At 40.1% G+C, this 24,646-nt stretch overlaps 2 protein-coding genes across 6 annotated transcripts in view; one reads left to right on the top strand and one right to left on the bottom strand.

The window, feature by feature from the left end:
• LOC106172745 (uncharacterized) overlaps positions 1 to 24,646 on the top strand; it is a 49,968-nt gene that overhangs the window by 4,723 nt on the left and 20,599 nt on the right. For 4 of the 5 annotated variants that reach the window (XR_015334034.1, XM_087011767.1, XM_087011764.1 and 1 more), the window contains exons 2-6: positions 550 to 4,744; positions 7,117 to 7,357; positions 11,931 to 12,121; positions 22,867 to 23,039; positions 23,971 to 24,161. Coding sequence is in view for 4 of the 5 variants with exons in the window: in XM_087011767.1 (XP_086867893.1) it covers positions 550 to 4,744; positions 7,117 to 7,357; positions 11,931 to 12,121; positions 22,867 to 23,039; positions 23,971 to 24,161 (4,991 nt within the window). In the remaining variant the exon portion in view is untranslated. The remainder of the gene's footprint in view (positions 1 to 549; positions 4,745 to 7,116; positions 7,358 to 11,930; positions 12,122 to 22,866; positions 23,040 to 23,970; positions 24,162 to 24,646) is intronic. The other variant, XM_087011765.1, reaches the window with a different exon arrangement.
• Positions 17,221 to 18,716, bottom strand: LOC147762064 (uncharacterized). Its single transcript, XM_087011768.1, has 2 exons — positions 18,548 to 18,716; positions 17,221 to 18,363 (listed from the first exon to the last, which is right to left on the bottom strand). Exons 1-2 carry the CDS (start codon positions 18,608 to 18,610, stop codon positions 17,221 to 17,223), a joined length of 1,206 nt encoding a protein of 401 aa, XP_086867894.1. The 5' UTR covers positions 18,611 to 18,716.

Here is a 24,646-nt window from a genome sequence, read left to right as displayed (position 1 = left end):
AACTTGTATTGTGTACACAGTTTTTTGTATTGAAAAATTATAATATAATTACAAAGAGTAGGAATTTTGTGTCTAGAAAAAAGGGGGATTGGGCTTTGATGCTGTTAAAATTTTTGTGCATTTCTCTTCGTGATTTCCGTTTGAGATGAATATATACAGATGCATTGTATCACCTGTTTTTGTCACTTTGATAACATTAATGACCCTTTTCTTGTAGTTGACTTGATCTTTTCAATAGGCAAAAATTATCAAATTACAACTTCCTTGTATAGAATTGTCACAAACAAAATTATATGCATGATAAAACTTTCAGATATACATAATTTTAAAACCATAAAGTCATATTTTTGTATAGCATTTGTGGTGCATTTATTGCATAGAATAGAACTGTAAGTAGTCTGCTTTTCAATTTTGTTGCCGCCACTCAATAGGTTTTCTCTTGATTTAAGAAATTAAGACTTAAAAAATACAGTATCTGTAAAATTCACAATTACCCCCATTGAAAAGATTAAGTCATTACTGTACTAGTATGTCATTTATTTAATTCAGGTGTTGTTTCCATTGCAGGTCAGTTCAGTTCTGACCAGGACCCTGACGTCACCAACTCCCAGCAGCAGTCAGCAGCATCATGTAACCTGACACCGGGACAGAAGCTTGTTCAATACTTCACAAGTCAGACCACCAATATGAACAGTTCCCAATATGCAAATATTGGATCGTCTGGGAGTAATATAACTAGGCAGGATTCTTCTGGGCACAATAGTGGATCTTCCGGGACCAACATTGGTAGCATGTTGACAGATGAGCAACATCAGCAGCAGCAACATCATGGTAGTTATGCCACACAGAATCAGTCAAATCTTCAACAACAGTCACAGCCATCTCAACCCTTGTATGGGGAAACAGCAAACAGTTCTTTTTCTCCACAGGAGACCATCACACAGCATCATGACCATTTTGACAGCAGTAAACTGGACGGGCTCTCAGAACATTTGGAGGAAAGTGCTTTTGCGGATCATTTCAGTGTTGTTGTAGGGAGTTCTGAGCACGTTGATCAGGCCATTTTTGTACAGACAGGTGCCTCAAAGGCACAGCAGCATTGTGGTGGTACTGAACAGCAACAGAATCAACAATCTAGTACTTACCAACAGTCTCAACAGAGCTCTTTCAATGTATCCACACAGCAAGTACAGTTCCAACAACAGGAGAATTTCCAGACGCCACAAGAACAGCAACAGCATCAGTCGCTTCAATATCAGCAGTTTCTTGGGCATTTTCAACAACCACAAGCTGCAAATAAGCAGCAAGACTCGTTTCAAAGAGAAAACAGTACTCCCCTTATACAGCAGCATGACTCAGCAATGAATAGCCATTTTCATCAACAACAAGGAACGTTCCAGAGACAAAACAGTTCTTTTGTGCAGCAGGCACAGCCATCGAGTCCTGCAGTATCTGAAGCAAACCCTTTGTCACAACAGTCCATGCCTGTTTTACAACATGGGATGATGGACCAGTCAGCGTTACAACACCAGCGGTTACAGCAAGGGCAACCACAGCAGCAGTCTTTGAACCAACAGCCAATGCAGCATGGACAATCCCAACAACAGCTGCTCCAGCAACAGTTACAACACAACCAACAGGCCCAGCTACAACAAACAGGAATGATTCCTCAATCCTTGATTCATCAGATCCCACTGGATAATCAGTCACAGCAACAGCAAAAACCGGTGATGCATCAGCAGCAGTTGCAGGTGAATATGGCCCCACAAGAACCAGCAAATTTACAAATTGCTGCTCTTCAACAGCAGATTTCGGCTTTGCAGCAGCAAATCCAACAGAATCCAGTGCAGCAGAATATCCAAGCCCAACTAGATCAGATGCGACAGCAGATACAAGCATTACAGAATCCAATACAACGTCATATTCAGGGTCAACCAGGCGTTATTCCACAGCAGGTCCAGGTTACCCCTAGTCCGATTCAACATCAGCAGCAAATGCAGATTCAACAACAAGGTGCATTGTCTCAGCACATGCAGAGTCAAATGACAGATCCACAGAGTCCAATGACACATCAAATACAAAGTCAGACAACCCCATTACAGCAAATGACAGATCCACAGAGTCCAATGACACATCAAATACAAAGTCAAACAACCCCATTACAGCAAAGGGCAGATCCACAGAGTCCAATGACACATCAGATGCAAAGTCAAACAACCCCATTACAGCACCAGGTACAGACACAACCAAGTCCAGTGCCTCAACACGTACAGAGTCCAATGTCCGTGAAAACCCAAGACCCAAAGAGCCCATTGCAAATTCAAATGCAAGCTCAGCAAAGTCCAATGTCACAACACACATCTGTACCATCAAGCCCTATCCAGAATCCAGTGCAAATGCAGAATCCTTCAATTCACCAGATACAGACACAACAAAATCCAGTGGGTCAGCAAAGTCCAGTGCCGATGCAGACATCCATCAACAGTCCTATACAACAGCAGATTCATGCACAGCCAAGTCCAATGTCACAGCAGGTACAGTCCCCTCCAAACCTAATGTCACAACAAATGCAGTCACCCCTGCCACAGAGTCCAAGACAACAACAAATGCCAGTTGAAACATCTTTTGCCCAGCCCCAGATACAAGGCTGCACTACTTCGGTGAGTCTGCCAATACAGAGTCAACCAAATCAGCTGCAACATCCAGGACCAATCCAACAGAGTCCCTTGCTTCAGAGCCATGAATCACCAAGCCCAATGCAGAGGATGCAGAACCAGCAGAATCCAACACAGCATTTTCCATCAGACCAGCAACTACCACAAAGCCAAATTTTTGGGCAACCGTCTAATTCTAATTTGCAACAGGAATTGAAACCGAAACAGAGCATTTTACAGGCATATTTGGAACAGCAACAGGTTAAGGATGAAAAGTTACTGCCACAACTTCAGCAGCAAAGCAACATTCAACAAGAGCTGCCACAAACAGGAATACAGCAACAGTTGCAGCAAGAACAAAGTCTGTTGCAGCAGTTGCAGCAACAGCAGCAGAAGCCACAGGCAGCTGCACCCCAAGGCTTGGACATGAATCAGTTTCCTGCTGGGCAGAGCAGTTTGCCCCAGCAACAACAACAACTCTCCCAGCTTCAGCCACCACATCAGAATCTGCTACAGCAACAGCAGCAACAGGAACAGCCAATGCAGGTGGGCACGGAAGACCAGAATCAAAACTTTTTGGTCGCTTCTTCTGTGGTGCCTTCGTCTTTTCAGATTCAGCAAACACCGCCATTGGTAGTTCACAACAGTTTTGCTTCACTTCCCATGGTTGCACAGCCACAGCACACCCAGAGTTCCCTGTCAAATACACTTCCCGCCCAAACAGGTGCTGCCATGTCTGTAACTTCTACTCAGCAGCATACAACATTGTTACAAGGCCACCAAGAAGTTGAACAGAGTTGGGCTTCTCAACAACAAGACATTTCTCTGCCACTGGCAAACCAGCAGAACAATAATGTCTTTGATTCTGTCATGGCATCCCAGATACTACAACAGCAACAGCTGCAGAAGCAGACATCGCATGGCCACGAGGAAGACGATGGTCATGGGTTTGTGACTTTAGCTACGAAGGAGCTTGTTCAACTTCTAGCGGAAACTTCAACTCATTCTCAGCAGCATTTTCAGTTTGATCAACAGCAGCACGTATCATCTCTGGCGCAGATGATATCACAGCCCTTGTCAACGGCCACTGTAGGGGTGATGTCACAGCGAGGGGCCGCAGCCACTGGAGTGGCCTTCCTCCAGCAAGTATTGAGAGACAACACAGATTTGCCTTCAGGAAAATCAGAAAGTGGTAGTCACATGAATACTTTCAATGTGAACAGTGTAGTGACAGGTACCAGTAGTTCGGCTGCGTCAGTGGGTAGCACGTATTCAAGCCAAGCTTCTGTGTCTCAGACAAGTAATGCTGTCTTTGGTTGCCAACAGTCTGCTGTAGTCCAAGGCAATAGAAGCGTGGAAGCTGTTAGTATTCTGCAGGGCCATTGCGTTGATAGTTTACCAACATTTTCTGTGGCAGCTAATAACGTATTTGAGACCAGCGCTCCAGCAAGCACTCCCGTTGAGACCAGTACGTATCTCACTTCAGGAGTGGCTCTGGAGGCTAGGACCATCACCACTGTGGCAGCCATCACGCCTGACACCACCGCTGTCACGCCAGTGATGGCCAGCTCCGCTCCCAAAGAACTGCTCAAGTTTTTGATCACTGAAACACATCCAATATCCAGCACGGTGGAGAGCTTCTCTAAGCCGCAGACTGAGCTGGCAAGGCACTTAGACGATGAAATGTTTCTGTCTCCCACACACTCCGACTCAGACCAGGAGCCTGACAGCACCGATGTTTCGACTCCAATTGCCAGCATGTCCGAAGATACCCAAATGGCATTGGTTCAGCGATCAAATGACCTGGTTTTAGATGATGAGACCATATTCAGTACTCTAGATGAAGGAGAATATTTTGGGGGCATGTTTGATAACAATTACAATAAGCCGAGAAAGGTTGCCAAGGCCCACAGGCATGATACACCCTCTAGCCGACCAAGTGATTGCACTACACAGAAACCTCCTGGCCAGGAGAAAGGATTTGACGTGAATGGGGCGTCTGTGATTTTCAGTAAATTTGGAAAAGATGTGCCGGGAGTGTTTACTTTCACAGGCAATTCGACAAGCACGTCTGCAGTGCTAAAAACAAGGTGAGATTTCTCATTAGATCTTATTTCAGTTTCTGCGTTGTAATCTCTGGCATCCGGCACAAGGCTATTTTGCTTGCTCAGTCTCCATTTTGGAGTTATTGATTTTTGTTAGCTTTTCAACTGACACACACAAAAAAAAGTCTAAATGAAAGTTTTCCTCTTTGTTTTGGAAATACTCAGTAGATACCAAATTTTTTTTTGAAATTCTAGTAGAATAGACCACTTCAGTTTAATGGGTGCAATGCTAATATCCCTCCAATATTTTGCTTGGTGTTTAATTTTCAGTGCATTGAGTTTATATGGGAAAAAGAGACTTAGTAGTACTGCTCTACATCAATATTGGCAAGTCTCAATTGCAAATTGATTATGAAATGCAGACTGTGATTCTCAGTGCAGTAGATCTATATGAATTATTTGTTGCTATGTTGGCTTAGGTGTTAAAATGTCAATTGATACTGCTGTATGTATTTGTCTACCAATATAAGAGGCTTTCATTTTTACTAATGGATTGTAAAATTAAGTTACTGTTACTGGGGAAACCACCAGGCTTGCTAGTATTTACATGCATACCTGACTCTGCAACAGCTTCTTGTCAAGTATATAAGCTTTTTAGCATTTAATTGTAAAGATTTAAAATGTGTTTGATGGCAAAATTGGATGTTTGCACCTTAAAAGAGAGACCTTGAAAAAGGTTATGTAAAGCTGGGATCGGAGGAGGGGTTTTTAAAGTCCAAAGTATTGACTGAATGATATGACTGCCCCTCCCCCCCCCCCCCCCCCCACACACACACATGCACACTGTATGTAGGAAAATAAGGAATGTGGGAAGAATGCTCCTGTCTCTGAATTTAGAAGAAAGCCATTCAAAAGAAAAATACCCATGCACTAGATGTATATATTTACTCTTATATGCTGAAATAGCATTCATTTCAAGGCACCAAGTAACTTTCAGAGTAAATTGCTGAGTAAATTAATCATGATGTTGTTTACTGACTGTCTGGGTATGAAGAAGACCTTTTGCACTGAGAACTTTAATCTGCATGAAAACTGGGTGACCTGGATATAAATGTTTGTTGAACCAAGGACAGCTATAAATAGAACAGAAATAATATGAAGCAGAAGGGTCTTTGTGCTCAAGACAGTGCTCTGTAGGTAGAGTTACTACCTGTGCTAAAAAGTCTAAAACCTGAAGTAACTCAGAAAATTGGGGAAGGGGTATCAAGGGGAGAGGGAACCAAGGGCATAGTTTTCTTCATGATATTATTGCTCCTAGCTAGTAGTTTCCCTAGTTTTCAAGTAATACAAGTTTTTCTTAAAGACTTTGAGTTTCTTACTTGAAGGAATGACCATTAATTCAAAATAGGTTTTCGAAAACCCAATAGAAATCTGCTAGAAGTAGTACTTCATCATAGGCTTCTTCTGGGTACATAACTTAGTCCTCTGTATAAAGTAACCAGGTGAGTTGGGATCTCTTGACATGAACTCTGTGGGTGGTAATTGTACCTGTCAGGTAAATCTGTTTGTGATAACTCTAATGCCACTTATGAAATAGCATTGGTCATTTCTGATAGAGCACTGGCCACACGTGCTTAAGTTCTGACCACAAAACTGACCAGCTCTTGGCATTAATGCCAAAGATGTTCTAAAGTATTTATCAAAAGAAGTTACTTGGTATTTAGAATTTACTTCTAATTATAGGAAGCTAAGCAGCCAAGGCATGCTGAAGAGTCTGTTAATGTTAGGAAGATGTTGCTGATATTCAGCAGTGGCATAGCAAAAGCTATGGTGTAAGAGAAAGTTAGCAAAGGACAATATGCTAAGAATATGTAGGCTTTATTTAATCCTATATAAAAGGCACCTTTTTAAAGAGAATGTATCATGAATTAAATGCTACAAATGTTTGTATTCGGCTTTCAGTATGTGTCAAGCTAATTTGTGCCATTGTTTCAAATACTGGAAGGGTTTTTTAGATAGTTTATGTGTCTGTGTTGAATATCCTGCTTGGCTTGCTGGCTTCAGTAGTTTGTTTAACCTTGGCCTGTTCTGTGTGAATCCCATTTCACCTGGCTAATTATCCAAAATTGCTGTCAGGTAAATCAAATAGAATTTAGATTTTGGCAAAAAGAAATCATTGGATTGCCAAAGAACATTATTGTTGGAAGTTTTTCTCAGTAACATTTTTGTCCCTAGACTGATTTTAGATTGAGGGTGATGATGATTATTAAGAAAATTCCAACATCATCTTCATCATCATCGTCTTTTCAATTCATGTCCAGGATGGTCTAACACTAAATATTTAATTGATTTTATTCTGTATTTTTGTTCTACATTAAGTTAATCCATTTAATATTATTATTTATTATTTTTTATAGGCCATCAACAAAGCCAGTAGTAATTTCAAAGGGACTGAAACGGGAGGCGAGCGGTTCGTGTCTGGGCAAGTCCCGGGGGTGGAAAGAGCCGTCCCTGGTTCAGGCATTTGTGTCTAAGGTGGGAGAGTATGAGCTGAAAGTGGTGACCCAGCCTGAGAAGCAGCACAGGGCCAGGTACATGACGGAAGGCAGCCGAGGCGCTATCAAGGATGAGTCTCAGCAGGGGAACCCCGTGGTGCAGGTGAGGCAGCCTGGGGGGGGTCTGGGAGATGGGGTTTAGACTGGGTTCCCATACCGAGATCAGTCCATTTGGATCGATCCATCTCTGAGGGGATTCTTGCAAAATTGCCTTCAGGTTAAGTGGCTAAGACCCCATTCCCAGAGATTAGTTCGATCCAACTGGATTGACCTAACTCCCTGGAGGTTCACGCTTAATAGCTGTCAGCTGAGTGGGCACAAAAGTTAATTACCCCCTGACAGCATGTAGTAGGAGGGACGGACATTTAAGCAGGATTATCTGACATTAATCTAGTGAGACTCCCCACGGGGATAGATCGATCTAAAATCTATGGGAATGTGCCCTTAGATGTCTGGCACGCGTACTGGTGCTGCTAAACAATAGTTAATTACCCCCCTGACAGCTAGGCGTGCCAGACATTAGAGCCACTTACGCAGAATGTTACTTAGCGAGAAACCCTTCAAAGATAGGTCGATCCTGCCCGTTTGATCTAGGTATGGGAATGGGGTCTTACAATATCATAACTTTTGACCTTAACTTGGTTTAAAGTAAAGGTCTAAAATGTACTGTACTTCAATAAGGCATAAATGTGCAGATTCCACTGTTTAAAAAAAAATGCTGGTATTTTTACTGATAAAGCAGGCACAGCACTAAAGCTTTGATATATCTAGTTACAGGTCCTAGTAAATATGAATGACTTTCTTTCATAACTAATATTGATCGAGTGTTAGTGTTAGCTTACGTACAAGGTAGTTATATAAAATTCTCAAAATGGTTATATGATGCTATTGGTGTAAAGCTGCTTTGAAAGCTTGACCTTGGGTTTTTTTTTATGTCATTTGAGAAGGCAGTGTAAATAGATGCCTTACCTGGTGTGCAATAGGTTGGAAAATCTTGGATTTCACATTAAGAATTCTGCTTCTCTTCAGGATATAAGTTAACAATCATTATAATTCACCTCTCCCATATTATAAACTATATAACTTTTTTCTAAAATGTATACAGAATGTATCTATCATTAGTACCACCAGCGTGTACGCTGGCGGTACTCATGGTTTTAGTCCCGACCCGTCTCGTCCGGCTCCGTAAGCTCCGCTGGCTCCGCGTACTGGCGCCGGATACAAGTTACCGTTACCGCTTCTCCTCCTAGACCGCAAGGACCCCTGTCCCCATCTCTTGGATTTAGGTCACATATAACCTCAACTTGAACCCCCAGATTTTTTTGTCTCAGTCGGTGCATTAACCTGGGCGTGACGCTTGTTGAAATGCACCCTTGTCAAAATTTTTGAAAATTCAATGCCAATTATCTACCCTATGGAAGGAATTATGGGAAAAATTTCTACGGACGGCTTTCCAAAAGTCATATGTGTAGATTTCAAATATGCCCTTGGATTTGACCTTTGACCTTTATTTCAAGGTCAAACAGGCCAAAATTTTCAAAAAAATGAAATTTTTTACAAAAAATTATTCAGACACTACACAGACTTAACCAATAATATTATTGGAAAGTGTTACCCTTTGGGTCATCTTTCATCTCCGTGAATTTGGGGTCAATCGGTGCATTTTCATGGGAGAAGCGGCCATAAGATACCGAAACTGAAAACTGTCTCTAATTCGGGAACCGTTAATGCTAGCGACCCGTTCTTTTTTGCTTTTTGTAGAGCATGTAAAGCCCAACATTGCATATGGTCTCCGTTTTTTTGTATTTCATACGGTTTTCGTGTTATGCTGTATTAAAAAGTACATTGTGGTGGCACATTATTGTAACTCAGAATTGTAACATTATATCTCCAAAACTGGCAGAGATAGGTCAATAGTTACTATTAAGGTAGATCGGTCGTTACATGTTCCAACGTTCGAATTTTTTTAAAAATTTTTTTGTTTGAAGAGACACCCAAGTACATTAAAAATTTGCAAAAAAAATTGGGGGTCACCGACCAAATAAGAGAACTACGCCCAGATATGTTACACCCTGCATATCGCACTAGTCCCCATTCAAATCAATGGGAAAATGGGTATTTTTTCACTAAAGCATTATTTTTTATGACTTTCTGACGTTTGAATTTTTTTAAAAAACTTTTTGTGTAAAGAGGCTTCCAAGTACATTTAAATTTTGCAAAAAAAATTGGGGGTCACCGACCAAATAAGAGAACTACGCCAAGTTGAAGCGCATTACACCCTGCGTGACGCACTAATCCCCATTCAAATCAATGGGAAAATGGGTGTTTTTTCACTAAAGCATTATTTTTTATGACTTTCTGACGTTTGAATTTTTTTAAAAAACTTTTTGTGTAAAGAGGCATCCAAGTAGATTTTAATTTTGCCAAAAAAGTTGGGGGTCACCGACCAAATAAGAGAACTACGCCAAGTTGAAGCGCATTACACCCTGCGTGACGCACTAATCCCCATTCAAATCAATGGGAAAATGGGTGTTTTTTCACTAAAGCATTATTTTTTATGACTTTCTGACGTTTGAATTTTTTTAAAAAACTTTTTGTGTAAAGAGGCATCCAAGTAGATTTTAATTTTGCCAAAAAAGTTGGGGGTCACCGACCAAATAAGAGAACTACGCCAAGTTGAAGTGCGTTACACCCTGCGTGACGCAACAGTCGGAAGTCCCCATTCAAATCAATGGGAAAATGGGTGTTTTTACTAAATCGTTATTTTTTATGATTTCTTGTTTTGTGTGTGTGTGGAGAGACATCTAAGTACATTTAAAAATTTCATTATGTTTAACAGTTAAAGTGAGTATACTCAGCTATTTTCAGATTTGTCATACTGATGAGGTGTAAGCCATTAACTTTACAACAAAATTATTGAAGAGAGTAATAAGGGAAATACTCATGCATATGAAAATAGTTTATTGTTGTCGCTGTTGTTAATTAATGAATATAACATGAACGTGACATCGTAAACACTGTGTTGTCAAGTAAAATGAAGCGTCTGATACAAAGTATCAAATGCGGCATTCACGTGCTTGCTTTCGATGCGTTCAGTACACTTTGTTTACACTGACAAGTCAAGGTCAGAAGTGCACAATTTTTCTGTATAATATAACGCAGTTTCAATTTTGATTAGTGAATTTTCTTCAAGCTGTATGGCCATTTTCTGAACATTTGTATAAGCTACGAAATATTCCTCAGCCCAAATTTCTCTAAGTCTAAATGAGTGGCGTTACGACGCACTTCCGGTTTTCGTCGAAATCTAAGCTACGGTATGCAGCACATTCAGGGCGTTCTACCTCAAAATGTACGCAGCCGCTTTGATTGGAATTTACAACACTTATTCTTTACATGATATAGCACCTACTGCATAATTTGTGAGCTTTAGCTGTCATACATTTTCTAGTGCCAAATCAAATTGGAGAAGGAGCTATTCCGACGATTTCTTGAAGGGCAAGTCTATGAACGTGCTACAGTTGTCGTATGGAATCATAGTCGACAAACGTTGTTGAAAATCTGTATCGATCATACAGAGTTACATACAAGTTGATAATGTGTGTTTATCTTATAGATAACTGTTTTATTCCCTCAAATTGATAAAACAGACCGAAGTGTCGTTAGAGACGATTGACGATGCGCTGAAATTGCGCAAATCGTCAAATTACGTAACGACCGATCTACCTTAAAGTTGAATAGGAAGTCACTTACTGGCAATTTAACAGTGACCATAAAATTGACCTTTGACCTACTTTTCACCATGAACTGAACTTTGCAAATTTTCATTCCCTTTTATCTCCAAAACTGGCAGAGATAGGTCCATAGTTACTATTGAACTTAAGTAGTAAGTCATATACTGGCAATTTACTGTGACCTTAAAATTTACCTTTGACCATCTTTTTACTATGAACTGAACTTTGCAAATGTTCTTTCTCCTTTATCTCTAAAACTGACAGAGATAGGTCCATAGTTACTATTGAACTTGAATAGGAAGTAATACACTAGCAATCTGTGACCTTGAAATTGACCTTTGACCTACTTTGTATGATGAAATGCTTTTTGCATGTTTTCAGGCCTTTAAATCTGCAAAATTGGCAAAGAAATGCCCATGGTTGCTATTGAACTTGAATAAAAATTCATAAACTATGATATTGAAATTGACCTTTGACCTACTTTTTCACCATGAACTGAACTTTGCAGATTTTCTTGCCTCTCATATCTTTAAAACTAGCAGAGATGTGCCCCTTGTTGCCCCTAGGTTTTCTCTTTTGTCAGCATATATGCACCATTAACAACACTTTTCAAGGAAAACCAATAGGCCTTTTGTCTAGAGAATACAGGAGTGATCAAGGGTAGGAAAATGCAAGTCAATTCGAAAATCTGCTTGATTGTACCATTTTTAGTTATATTTTTTTGCATATTTTGAGAACTCTTATTGATTGCATCTTATAGAGCTTGTCAAGCACAAGACTGGTGATGGTGTCCCTTTTTGGAAGGGGGGGTCCATACGAATGCTCTTACTCCAGCTGGTGGTACAATATCCGGAGGTGGTATCGCCTCTCTGATCCTCTAGTTTAGAAATAGTGTGATGACTTACAAGTACACTTTGTATCTTTTTGTATCTTTTTTCTTGTCAGTTACTGGGTTATCACCAGCCCTGTACCCTGCAGATCTTCATCGGCACAGACACGGGGAAGGTCCGCCCTCACGGCTTCTACCAGGTGTGTAAGGTCAGTGGGAAGAGCTCCACCCCCTGCAGGGAGCGCGACATTGACGGGACCACGGTGATAGAAATAGATATGAACCCAGAGTCGGATATGACAGTGAAGTAAGTTGATTTATTACTGTTTTTGTTTATATTTTCTGACTGCTTTAGGCAGAGAATTGAAAATAATGAACATACGTGTAGTTGAAGCTCATATCTTCTAATAGAATATACAATAGTGAAACTGAGATTAGGACCTTTTCATGAAAACTGACTCTGCACATCCTGACATTGTGAGATGTTTCTGACCCATTGACAAAAGCAGCTGTGAAGTGCAGAACGTAGCTTCCGTGTTTTTTTGATTGGTCCTATTCTGTGTTCACAAGCACACTCGTCTGTGATTGGAAGCATGCCAACACCACCTAAAGAGCTGACTCCTACTGACCCCGTTGCCCTTCAAATACGCTCAGTCTAGTGATATTTAGCAATCACGCAGAATTGGCACCTTTTGCCATTTTTCGTGACTCCTTTTTTTACACCTCATGTTTTTAGCCTACTACTGTGTCAATTTTAAATCTGGGTTACAAACATGTGCGCACACACACACACACATACGTACACACACACACACACACACACACACACACACACACACACACGATATCCTTCCTGAAGCCCAGGAGTCCAAAAGAAATTCAATCTGAATAAATCTACATGTAAGTATCAAATAGCCAAGAGGAAATTCACTGGACCATTCCCCGTGACCCAACTCAAACAAGATTATGCTTTCAGGTATGTCCAAGCCAAAGTCAAAGTACTGGGCATGCTCTTATATAAACATAGAAGTAAGTTATCTACACATGATGATATAATCAATGAAGCATTGCCAAATCTGGGTGCTTCCACCTATATACCGGACATGGTTATTTTTATCATGGTCATTTACACAATATGGTTGACTTGTATATCTTACAGTGATGATTACGTGGAGAATTTTGTCCATCTTAGGTAATAAGGAGAGCTGCAGGAAAGTGCCAAGTTCATTATTTATTTAAGTAATAGGGAGGTGTTAAATGATTTAAATTGTTACGGTATAGTGGTAATGAGATTGAACCAAGTGCAACTATTCCTGATTGTCAGTAATAATTATAATCAGTCAGTGTATAGTCATTTCTCATCTATTTATACCAACAGGGTAAGAATTTAGAAAATGGATATTGTTGCTTGTAAACTTGCCAAGACTTCTCATCTAGGGAATTGGTCAGTGAGTTCAGAATTCTTACCACATAGCAGTCCACATTTAGAAACATGAAGTTACCCTTGGTGAGCTAGAACTGTTTGCACTCTCACACAGCTTTCTGTACTAGTATCAGATTGCAGCAGCAGTAGGGCTACGTTTCTGTAATGAAAAAAAAAGCAGGACTATTATAAAGTTATATCTTTATTGCTGCTGTGCAGGTCGTCCAGTAGTTACTCAATCTTTTCACATGTTATTAATCTCTCAGATATGTAATTTTTGTACCATTAAGATTTAGTTTTATATGGCAGTTGTGGTGCTTTTATGTATAGAAGAGAACTATGAGGTTTTGTTGTTATCATTCAATAGAAATGTTCTTATTCAAAGAAATAATGCAAAAAAAAAAAAAAAAAAATCAGTGTGACAGCCTTCAAATGTCACAATTTCCCTGTAAGAAAGATTGAGGTGTTACTGCACCTTGTTGATGAGGGGAGGTTGATATGACTGCAGTTTTAGTTATACCATTAACTGAGAACAGTAGACTGCTCAATTGTCTAATATAAGGTATGGTTAACATTCCATTTTTTTTTCAATAGGGGAAATTGTGAAATTTACAGGTACTGGATTTTTAGGTCGTAATTTCTAAAAATGAGAAGATTCCTGTTGACTGGTGGCAACAAAATTTGAAAGCAGGTTACTTTATAGTGCTGTTAATGCAGCATGCAGATATGGAAACAGGTTTGCTGTCTATTTGTGCAATATACAAATGTGGAGTATGTTCCTCATGACAATCAATTTTTCATGTCTCAAAAGCAGTCCAAAATGCTCCTTAGTTAGTAATAAGATTAGAATTAAAGAGTATAGTTAATGTTTTTTTTCTGGTATCATTCATGTTTATATGTTGGAACCATGGTGACATATCTTTGAGTCTTGATTTGTATTTTACTGATTGCCATTAACGGCAGCTTGTTAAGAGCTGTAAGTGTTGCAAGCAGTGGAGAAGGCTTCTTTGATTATTTATAAATTCAATATATTTGAAAAGTAAAATTATTTGCTATGTTTAATAATTATGTATTTATGTTGGGCGTTAACGGGAGTCACCCTAACAATTTTATGAAAAGAAGTAAAAGAGCGGAGCGTAACGGATTGTGAAATGCGTACCGACATACCATGGGCCCAGGGGCCCAACTGCTCCATGATAAGTTCTGAAAGAGAAATCTGTACACAGCGAGATGCACGGTGTGGATAATCACTGCAATCGAATGTAAGAGAGAAATGCATCCGTTTTGCTGCTAATTTAATGATAATACATGCGCATCCTAATGAAAAATCTACTTAACGTGACTACTTGAGAGAGAATAGTCAGTGTCACTATGTTGGCTTGGCATGAACATATATAGTGTAGTGCACGTTCCATGAATAAACCTTTCGTGCATCGAGTTCATCTAAGTCCTTATTGTCAAAGTGCGGGTAATCACTGCAAACGAATGTAAGAGAGAAATGCATCCGATTTCCAACGTCCTAACAGGCGTATTTGTTGTGATGATAAGCCCTGTTGGGCAGCGTAGGTGGCACCCCCAATCCGAAAGCTGTGGGATTTGATGTTGGTGTTTGATATTCCAGAAGCAGCTAGGCATTTATTGAGGATGGCTATGAACTGGCAACGAGAAACCGATGAGTCATTTTCGTTGACAAAAAGGTGCTGGTTTGTGCCTGGTTTCCTAACTCGCATATAGTGTTTGAGATGTGTGACTGGGCAGATGTCCATTGGCTGTTTGTTTAAGGCCACAGAGTGGTTAGAGGAAGGTGATGAATGTTTGAAAGTCCTGAGCTTAAGGATGATTTGGTCCTTGGATGGTATTGGTGTAACATCCGTAAGGCAAAGAGCGTGATTAGGCGCCCCTGGGCCTGAAGTGAATTCACTTATCCTGAGAAGACCAAAAAATGCTGTGGTGAACATTGCTTTGAATAATAATATTTGGTACGGGGTGAGTGGGTGAGTGAGAGATCGTAGCAGCATTTCCAACAGTGGTAAGGTGATTGGACGTCTAGTGTCGACTGTTGGTTGTAAGCGGGAGATACCTTTCATCACCTGGCGTACCAAAAATGAGTGTGTGGGGTCCATATACCCCATCAATTTGTACCTATAACTAAGAGCGGAGAGGAAAGTTTTTACAGAAGATGGTTTGTAGCGTCGAGATAGATGTTGTACAAACAAGGCCGTAGTTTTGTTGTCGGCCGGGTATGCTGTAAGTCCAGTTTCCAGAGTGAATTGTTGAAGCAAACTGTCCACCCTGTCATAGGTACGTCTTGTACTCGGTGCCAGGGCCGCTTGTAACGATCTCGTCATGTCATGATCAAGGCCTCTGGTAGCCATTGGGTTGGTATTTTTTCCGGATGTGGCAGTACACTGGGGTTGATTGAGTGGAATTTCTGCAAGTTTAAACGAGACAATGCATCAGCAGATTCATTTTCTTGACCAGCTATGTGAATAGCCCTGAAGATAATATTGTTTTTAAGACATGTTAGGACTAAGCGACGTAAAAGGTGAAGGATTTGGGGGTCCTTAGATGTGCATTTGTTGATAACGTGTACTAGAGCCTCGTTGTCTGAGAAGATGGTCACTTTTCTGTTTGCTAGTGAATTGCACCATATGAGGACAGAAGCTACAATGGGGTACATCTCAAGCACCGCTATATTTATATGGTTAATAGATGGGGGCCAAGTGCCGTAGAACCAGCGTCGTTCGCTTATAGAGCCAAAACCTATGGAAGTGGAGGCATCTGTGTAAATAGTTGTGGCATGGAGTCCATTCCAACCCTCATCATGGAAGAAAGCTTTACAATTGAAGGTGGTTAAAAAGTCCTGCCACATGACCAGGTCTTGGCGGACTTGATTGTTAAGCCTAATGCGGAAATGAGCTTGTGAAATTCCTCGTGTTAAGTCAATGAGCCTACGTAGAAAAGCCCTTCCTCCAGGGATAATTAAACAGCAAAAATTAAGTGTGCCGATGATGGACTGTAGCTCCTTGAGGGTCGTTTTCTTTTTGCTACAGTGAGCTGTAATGAGGGATAGGCAATTGTCAATTTTGTCTTGCGGTAGTCGGGCTTCCTGCCGTAATGAGTCCAGTTCAATGCCTGCAAAAGACATTGTAGTCGCTGGTTGTGTTGTTTTTTCTTTGGACATAGGAATACCAATGCTTTTGCACATAGCCAAGAATTTGGTTAAGTCGTTGGCACAATCAGTGTAAGAAGGAGCTGCAATAAAGAAGTCATCCAGTAAGTGTAACATGTGCTGTATCTTGCAGTTTTTATGAGCTGCCCATTGAATTGCAGTGCTAAATGTTTCAAAGATTTGGCAAGAACAGGATAAACCCATGGGAAGAGTTTTATCGAAGTAAAGCTGCGATTCAAATGAGAAGCCCAATAAGAAGCGAAAGTCTGGATGAATTGGGACCAGTCTGAAAGCATTCTCAATGTCCGTTTTGGCCATATGGGCTCCCGGGCCTAAAGTCTTAAGAATTGATATGGCATGAGTAACAGTGCTGTATTGCACTGAGGAATACTTGTCACCGATACCATCGTTGACTGAGGCCCTGACCGGGTGTGACAAGTGATGTATGAATCTGAATTTTCCAGGTGTCTTTTTAGGCACAACTCCCACCGGTGATAGTATAAAGATTGGATATGGTGAGATTTCAAATGGCCCCTCTATTCGTCCGTTTTGTAGTTCCCCTGCGATTTTTGTTCGTACTGCTTCGGGCCACTCAGCTGCTGATTTCAGGTTGGTTTTTGATGATTGAGGTAGGGGACCTTCAAAGGGAATTTGGAAGCCGTGGGTAAATCCATTGACTAAATATAGTTTAATACGTGGTGTATAGTGTTGTAGAATTTGGGCTAAAGCCAGGGGGCTGATGGGTGATACAATGTCTCGGTACCTTGACGATGCTGACTTATTTAATGCGATTGCTGATAGGATGGGGGCCTTAGCGGCGTCTGTTGAAGGCACCTCTTCTGTTGAAAGGTTGTGGGCGTTGTTGTCTAACTCTTTGCTGTTGTGGCTGGTAATAAGTGTGGGAAGCTTGTGAGCACACTGATGATGGGTGTTGGCCCCGACATAGGGAACATCTGTGGGAGTACTGGCAGGATTTGTTGTCGCAATAGATCCCCCTGTTCCAACGAAAACAAGAGGCTGTGCGTTGGGGTTGTATCTGGGGTCGTTGTACAAAGCTTAGGTCTGCCAGTAGAATGGCATCAGGTGCTTGCCACTTGTAATTCATGGCCTTAAAGTTGGCCCTAAAGCGCTCATCGTATGTCCGCCAGTAACCAAATTTTCCGAGGTACATTTCCAGTATTCTGTTTCCATATTGGAGGAGGTTGCCAGCCTCTTCTGGGTGCTTTTGAAGGTATATAATACAGAATGTATTGTAGGCCGACTGCCATTGGGCAAAAGATAATTGTGTACTTTTCTTAGAAACTGGTGAGTAGATAATAGCCATGTTTCCCTCTGCGTCCGTTTTTCTTTTTTGAATAAACTGCTCCTCCTCTGTTTGATCACATGAAGAAAAGGCATTTGAATGTGGCGATAGTAAGTCACGAAAAGATACGTATTCATCATTCCAAATTTTTGCGCGTAGGGAGGCAGAAACATGGCTGTCCAGAGGGGTTTGAGGGGATATCGGTAATCTGTCCTGTGCGTGAATTTGACCCGGCTGTGATGCCTGCTGACTGTGGAAGAGGATGGGTTGGCTGTTAGAGGTTGTGTTCAAGAGTTGGGATGAAAGTGAAGCTGCATGAGCGTTGGGAGCCTGGTGGCCAGATGTCAAGTTACCAGCGGTAATGGCTGTGGGATCTGGGCCGGCGGTGGCAGGGGCGGTGGAAGGAACCTGGGGAGATGGGAGGCTGTCTTGTGATGGCTGCATTGTCGTTACCCTGGGAATGTTTGTGTCTAGGTCCAGCAGTTGAAGATGTGCAGACGGCCCGTGTACCGTCTGCAATGGTGTCAGAACGGGTCCTGATCTGTGAAGAGGGGGAGGAGGCACGAGAATGTCCTGCTGGCCTGGTTGCTGAGTGTGTTGTTGCTCTCTCGGGACAGAGCTTGGAATACCTGGAGGTTGGAAGTCCATAACCTAAAAGAAAAGAAAGGAGGTGACTCCCTGAGCAGAGATTAAAGCCCTGCCAGCTTTTTTTTTTTTTTTTTTTTTTTTTTTTTTTTTTTTTTTTTTTTTTTTTTTTTATAAATATATATATATATATATAGAAGAGAGAGATAGGCATCACTGGGATTGAGATCTGGTGGGTACGCGTACTTACTGTTTGTAGCAAATAAAATAGCTCCCCTAATGGAACGGTGGAATTTTCTTTGACCCCATGCATTCAGATGCGTGCCATCGATATCGTCCAGCATGTTTAATCCATTTGTTGCTATTCCTGTATGTTTCCAATAGCGGGCTTGTGGTATGTTCTGTAAGCTTTCTTTGAGTAGCGTGTTGATATCAGCAATTTTTTGGTTGAAGGCATCCTGTTGTACAGTGGATCGAAGTCTACTCTTGGGGGCTACAGACCGTGGGAATAATTGGCACCAGATGACGCGCAAATCGGGGTTGAGATGAACACAACGGCGTATGAAGTCAACCACTTGGGTGATTAAATGTTTTGGCTCAGTGTGCTGATTGACGTCGTTTTCTCCCAGTTGGCATATTAGTATATGGGTATTCTGAATAAAGTGAGTGAGGCGGGAAGTGTGGTTGCTTATTTCTCTGCGATACTGTGGGATGGTAGCTCCTCCTCTGGACCAAAAGTGTGTATTAACATGTAAATTGAGGGGACGTTGCTCACTGACATATGACTTTAGACGAGATATGAAACTGTGACCAAGAAGGAGCACCCGCCATTCGCTGTTGCTCATACTGAAATAAGGTGGTAAGAATTGTTGTGAATGGCCAAGTGTTGGACTTATTGTATAAAATATATAACGATATATCCCTACATCCAATTTTGACAGTAGGACCTATGACTGATACTTGGATTTTTTTTTTTTTTTTTTTTTTTTTTTTAAATTGAGAGTAGACAATAAATTGTATGCTCTCCTACCTGTTGTGTGATTTGTGACTTGGGTTGGAATTTTTTTTTTTTTTTTTTTTTTTTTTTTTTTTTTTTTTAATAAAGGCTCTCAATCCTGTGTTTTGGTTTGGTTAACTTGGCTTGGAATATTTGCCTGATCCGATAGGTAAGATTTAGAATTAAATTGTAGGCTCTACTACCCATTTTGATGTGGTAAACTTGGCTTGGAATATTGGGCTGATACGAATAGTAAGACTTGGAAATTAAATTGTAGGCTCTACTACCTGTTTTGATTTGGTAAACTTGGCTTGGAATATAGGGCTGATCCAAATATTACGACTTGAAATTAAATTGTAGGCTCTACTACCTGTTTTGATTTGGTAAACTTGGCTTGAATTTTTTTTTTTTTTTTTTTTAATATGTGTGTTGATTTGGTTAACTTGGCTTGGCTTGGAATATTCGCGGGATCTGATATATGAGACTGGAAATTAAAGTGTAGGCTCTCCCACCTGTTGCTTGATTTGGTAAACTTGACTTGGATGTTTTTTTTTTTTTTTTTTTTTTTTTTTTTTTAATAACTCACTTGGTCTTTAAGTCTCGGGTCCCAGTACACACGTTAGAATTAACTTGGCTTTGTTTTGAATTAAAAGTAATGCATGTAAATGGTAGCAATTTAGCTTGGAGGGAGGGTTGTTTAGTTTTATGGTCATGCCAGAAGCCACTGCAAGGGGTAGGGGGAAGTATTATGTAACAATAAACGGATCCCAGATGTGTCTCCGCAGCAACAGCTTATGCGATCGGGTCTCCAGATGCTGTGTAGACTCATCGTCGCCAGTTGATGAGGCTTGTTTACTAGGGTCAATACGTTAAGTGTTATGTACGAAGTAAGGGAAAGTGAGAAGAAAAAGTCGTTGGTGGCAATAATGACATAAAATAAAGGGAATAAGAAACCGGAAGCCCTTTTGTGCAATATTTAAGGACCGCAAATGCACCGGAGCGCTAGTAGTTGTTTGTTGTTGCCGAGCCCGGTAGAAATTTGTTGAAAATTGGGGGTGGGGGGGGGTGGGGGGCAACTAACTGTTGATGAATGTGCGTCCTTATAATGAAAATGAATTTTGATTTTTTATCAGGAGTACGTGAAGGATTTGACATTAAGTTGCATCCCGTTGTGTGAAAATCTTTTTGCGCCATCTTGAAAGAGTGTGTCCTGCGGAACGGAGTGACTAAGTGAGAAATACTGAGACGAATAGGAGAATAGATGATGCACATAAACTTGCTGTAATGCTTGGTAAAGATAAAAAACATATTTAGAATACAGCCGTATTCCTTGGCTTACCTTTCTTGTGACTCGCTGTGTAAAATTCTTTTCCGACTTTCTTCTTTCGCGGTAGCTGTATATCTGCACCTTTGTTGGAATGTTGTGCCCACGTGATTGGGTTCGGGTTACTGATTGGTCCAATGCCTAGTGGTCTGGGTCATGACCCGGAGATAGTTAACGCATGCGCTGGGGCACGTAAGAAATTGATAGGAATGACTCCCGTATAACAATATATTGCTTTATAAAGGAAATTATAGTTTTACAATAATTTCTGTATTTGGCAAGTCTCATATCCGTCTCATTATGGCTAGGCTGGCAGCTTGCCAGGTGGATGTAGAGGTGTTTATAAATATGCTAGGTAAAGTATTGATCCTGGTATTGCACGGCAATCACTTCATTTTCGTTAAAGGTAGACTGCGCATGTTTAAACCTGTCTCAATGTCATGTCTTTGTGCTGATATCATGAAAAGCTACCCAGTAATTCAAATAACTTTGAAATAAAATTAAAAAAAGAAAACTCTTCATAGAAGAGTAACATATGTTTTTGTTTTTTTTTCAAAATATCAGGGAGACTGTTGTGGTTTACATATTTGGCCAGACATTTAGGAAGTATCTATTATTATTATTATTATAAGAAGTATTATTAGAAGTATTATAAACCAAGGAATCTAACTGCGAAGGCAGCTTAGGTAATAATCTGTGTGTCGGGCTTTTTTATTGAGGAAAATTAGATTTGACATGAAAATCCTAGATAGGATGATACTTTCAAACAAGTGAAGTCATGCACAGCAAACAAGTATGTAGAAAAATATAAATAACATGTAAATTAGATAGTCACTTTAATTCTAGATAGTCACAAAATAGAATAAGCACGGTGATGCACATAATATTGGAAAGAAATGATTAAAGCAAGTTCTATATGTAAAAATTTCTGACTGTAACAATTACACATTCTGCTTCCTCCATCCACTGTAATCCTTGTGTATATAGACATATATAGACTTATGTAATTGGACTGGGTTAAGTATAAAGGATATTCCAACACTGAGGGCGTATTCCCAGAGCTTTTAGATCGATCTAGATTACTGTCAGATAATCCGGCTTAAATGTCTGTCCTGCCTACTACAAGCTGTAAGGGGGTAATTAACTTTAGTGCCCGCTCGGCTGACAGCTATTTAGCGTGAACCCCCAGGGAGTTGGGTCGATCTAAAGTAGATCGATCTAATCTCTGGGAATGGGGTCTGAGTGTCTTAAGAGGTTGGTCTATTTATTGACTTAGTTGTCTGAAGTTCTTGACATTATTTACAGACAGGATCATTTTTACCTGGATCTCTGACCATTCATACTGCAGAAATTATCCCAAAAATCAGGATGTGGTGATATGTCTCCACCACCAGGCTGTTTTATTAGAAAGTAATCAGTGTCAGATAAGAAATAAGGAAAAATACTCTGCTCTATTGCTTTACCAGAACTGATTCCTCTTGGATTAACGATCTCTAATTGATCATTAGTTCTTTGTTACTAGGACAATGTTTCAACCTTCAAGAAACCTTGCATTCATTGCCTGGGGAGTTATATTTGAGCTTTCTTCTCTTCAAATCCCCATTTCAAATGCAAAGGTAAATGGCTAGTATATGAATGGTAAGAGCATATATGCCACCATTAGCTGACTACTGCTTCGTGAAAAATGATTTCAGAATTCTTCCTCGGATGCAAAGGCATGTCACTTCTTTTTTTTTTTTCAGTCATATTCATTATAGATAGGCCAACAAAGTACTCAAAAATAAAGATTATAGACAAAAAAATGCATTCAAACATCGTGGTAGATAAGAGCATCATTAGTCCTACATATCCTTTCTTTGACATGAGATTCATCAGTTTCACATTAGTGCTGCATTAGATAATGGATGTTGGCATATGGACAGTAGAAATAAATATTTGAAATCAAATGGTGGATTTTACATTCAGTGCTTGGTTATAAAAGTGCCTTCATTCATTCATTCATTTATTCATTCAATCATGCAGTATGTAGTCTGAAGGAAAATGTTCTTCTGAAAAATAAGGGTGGATTTGAAAAAAAACGAAGAACGTTCACAATTTATTTAATATTTAATTTCAGTACACATGCACTGTGTGAATATTGATTTGTAGAAAAACTAAAATCCATGAAAAATCACATAAATTTTGTGAATTTTTGAAGATTTGATTTGTAAGAAACTTAATCCATCTCAATTTTTTTATCTAATTTCAGCATAGACTGCGTGGGAATATTAAAACTGAGGAACGCAGATGTGGAGCAGCGTATTGGCATCGCAAGGTCTAAAAAGAAGAGCACCAAGACGCGGATGGTTTTTCGGGTGAACATCAGCAAGCCAGATGGTACACCGTGTACCCTGCAAACAACGTCAACGCCAATCTTGTGCAGTAAGTGATCCCCAGGATGCCTTACACTCAGATTTTAAGATGGTTTTTCCTCTCACTTAGTACAAAGTGTTTGTCAAGTCAAATTAGATTATATGTTTCAACCTCTAGGCTTGTGTTGTAATTATTGGGTAAAAAGGAAATGAAGAGGGAAATGGGTTTAGTAGAATGACGCACATTTTCCTGCTATGTATTAATAATGTAACAGTCTAAGTGTCAAAGAAAAAAATCTAGTTCACCAGGTTAATTACCAAACAACAGCCAAAAAAAGACTTTCCTGCAAAGCCCTACTGCCTAATTTAGTGAATAAGTTGAAGTCTGAATTTCTGACCAACTCAGCATGGGAAATGTTTGATCAATGCAGACATGAGCTTTTCCCCTGGAATCATGGAATTCCACTTTTTTTACATAACCCCAGAGCAATTAAACCCCAAAAACTTACGCGAGGTGTTTGGTTCCACAATAAATAAATGTTCAGAGTTTTTTTCTAAAACTTGGGCTCATGTCTGTTAATGGTAATATCATACTAATTATAAATTGTGCATCTCTCAGTGTTTTAAGAAGCAGAGAGGTTCATGTTGGTAGACATGCAGATCTCACGTGCAGCACTCTTGGCTGCTGGAAGCTATAAATGCTGTATACTGGCAGTCTGCACTGCAGACAAAGGCATCTGTGTCAAGGTTGGTCAGAAATATCAACGAAACAAGCCTGTAGCCAGTAATTTCAAAAGGGGGGAGGTTTTTTTTTTTTTTTTTTTTTTTAAGTGGACCTTTCACCATTAAACTTTCATGTAACTAGATGAAAATTTACTCAGAGGGGACATTTTCCCAGCAAGAAGGGTGTTTTTTTTTTCACACCCCCCCCTCCAATACCCCCTGGCTACAGGCTTATGTGGCAAACATCCTTACATTGGTTATCTTGTTATTTCACATAGCCCAGCCAGCGGGTCAGCCTGAGATCTGCAAGAGGTCATTCATGGAGTGCCTACCAGAAGGCGAGGTTGAGATGATCATTATTGGGAAGAATTTCACGCGGAATGTCAAGGCCATATTCCGGGAACTAAATGAGGAAGGGGAGGTTGTCTGGGAACAACAAGGCACCGTCGACCCTGAGTTTTTTCAACCGGTAAATATTTATCTTTCTAGTTGTATTTTCTTCTACAGTGTTGTTTTATCTTTTCTGATATTATTTTATTTGTTTTTATTTTTATTTATTTATTCCATTTTATTTATTTATATGTTATTATCATTATTTTTTTATTTATTTATTTATTTATTTATTTATTTTTGGTTCCTGGGAAAAGTAAAAAAATGTTGATTTTTTGTTAATCTTATTATTTTTTTAAACATAACATGGCAAGGTCAATTACCTGGTATGAAATATAGCTGGAGGTAGACGCCACAAAATGCATCACAAAAACAACAAATAGCATGATCATAAATCAGTAGATAAGATAACTGTGTCTATTTGTGAGCACATGCTACGTATCACCTACAAATTGGCATCATAGGCCGCATTCAGAACAGTGGATTAACTAGTCCGAGGGTCAAATATGGCCGACCCACTTGAATACTTCCCCACAGAGAATCTATTCCGAGTTTATTAGCGGA

This window comes from Lingula anatina, chromosome 4 (assembly GCF_051362555.1).
Source record: "Lingula anatina isolate TDL-2025a chromosome 4, LinAna3.0, whole genome shotgun sequence".
Lineage (NCBI taxonomy): Eukaryota > Metazoa > Brachiopoda > Lingulata > Lingulida > Lingulidae > Lingula > Lingula anatina.
The sequence above is the reverse complement of the archived record's forward strand: the minus strand, read 5'-3'. Positions and strand labels throughout refer to the sequence as shown.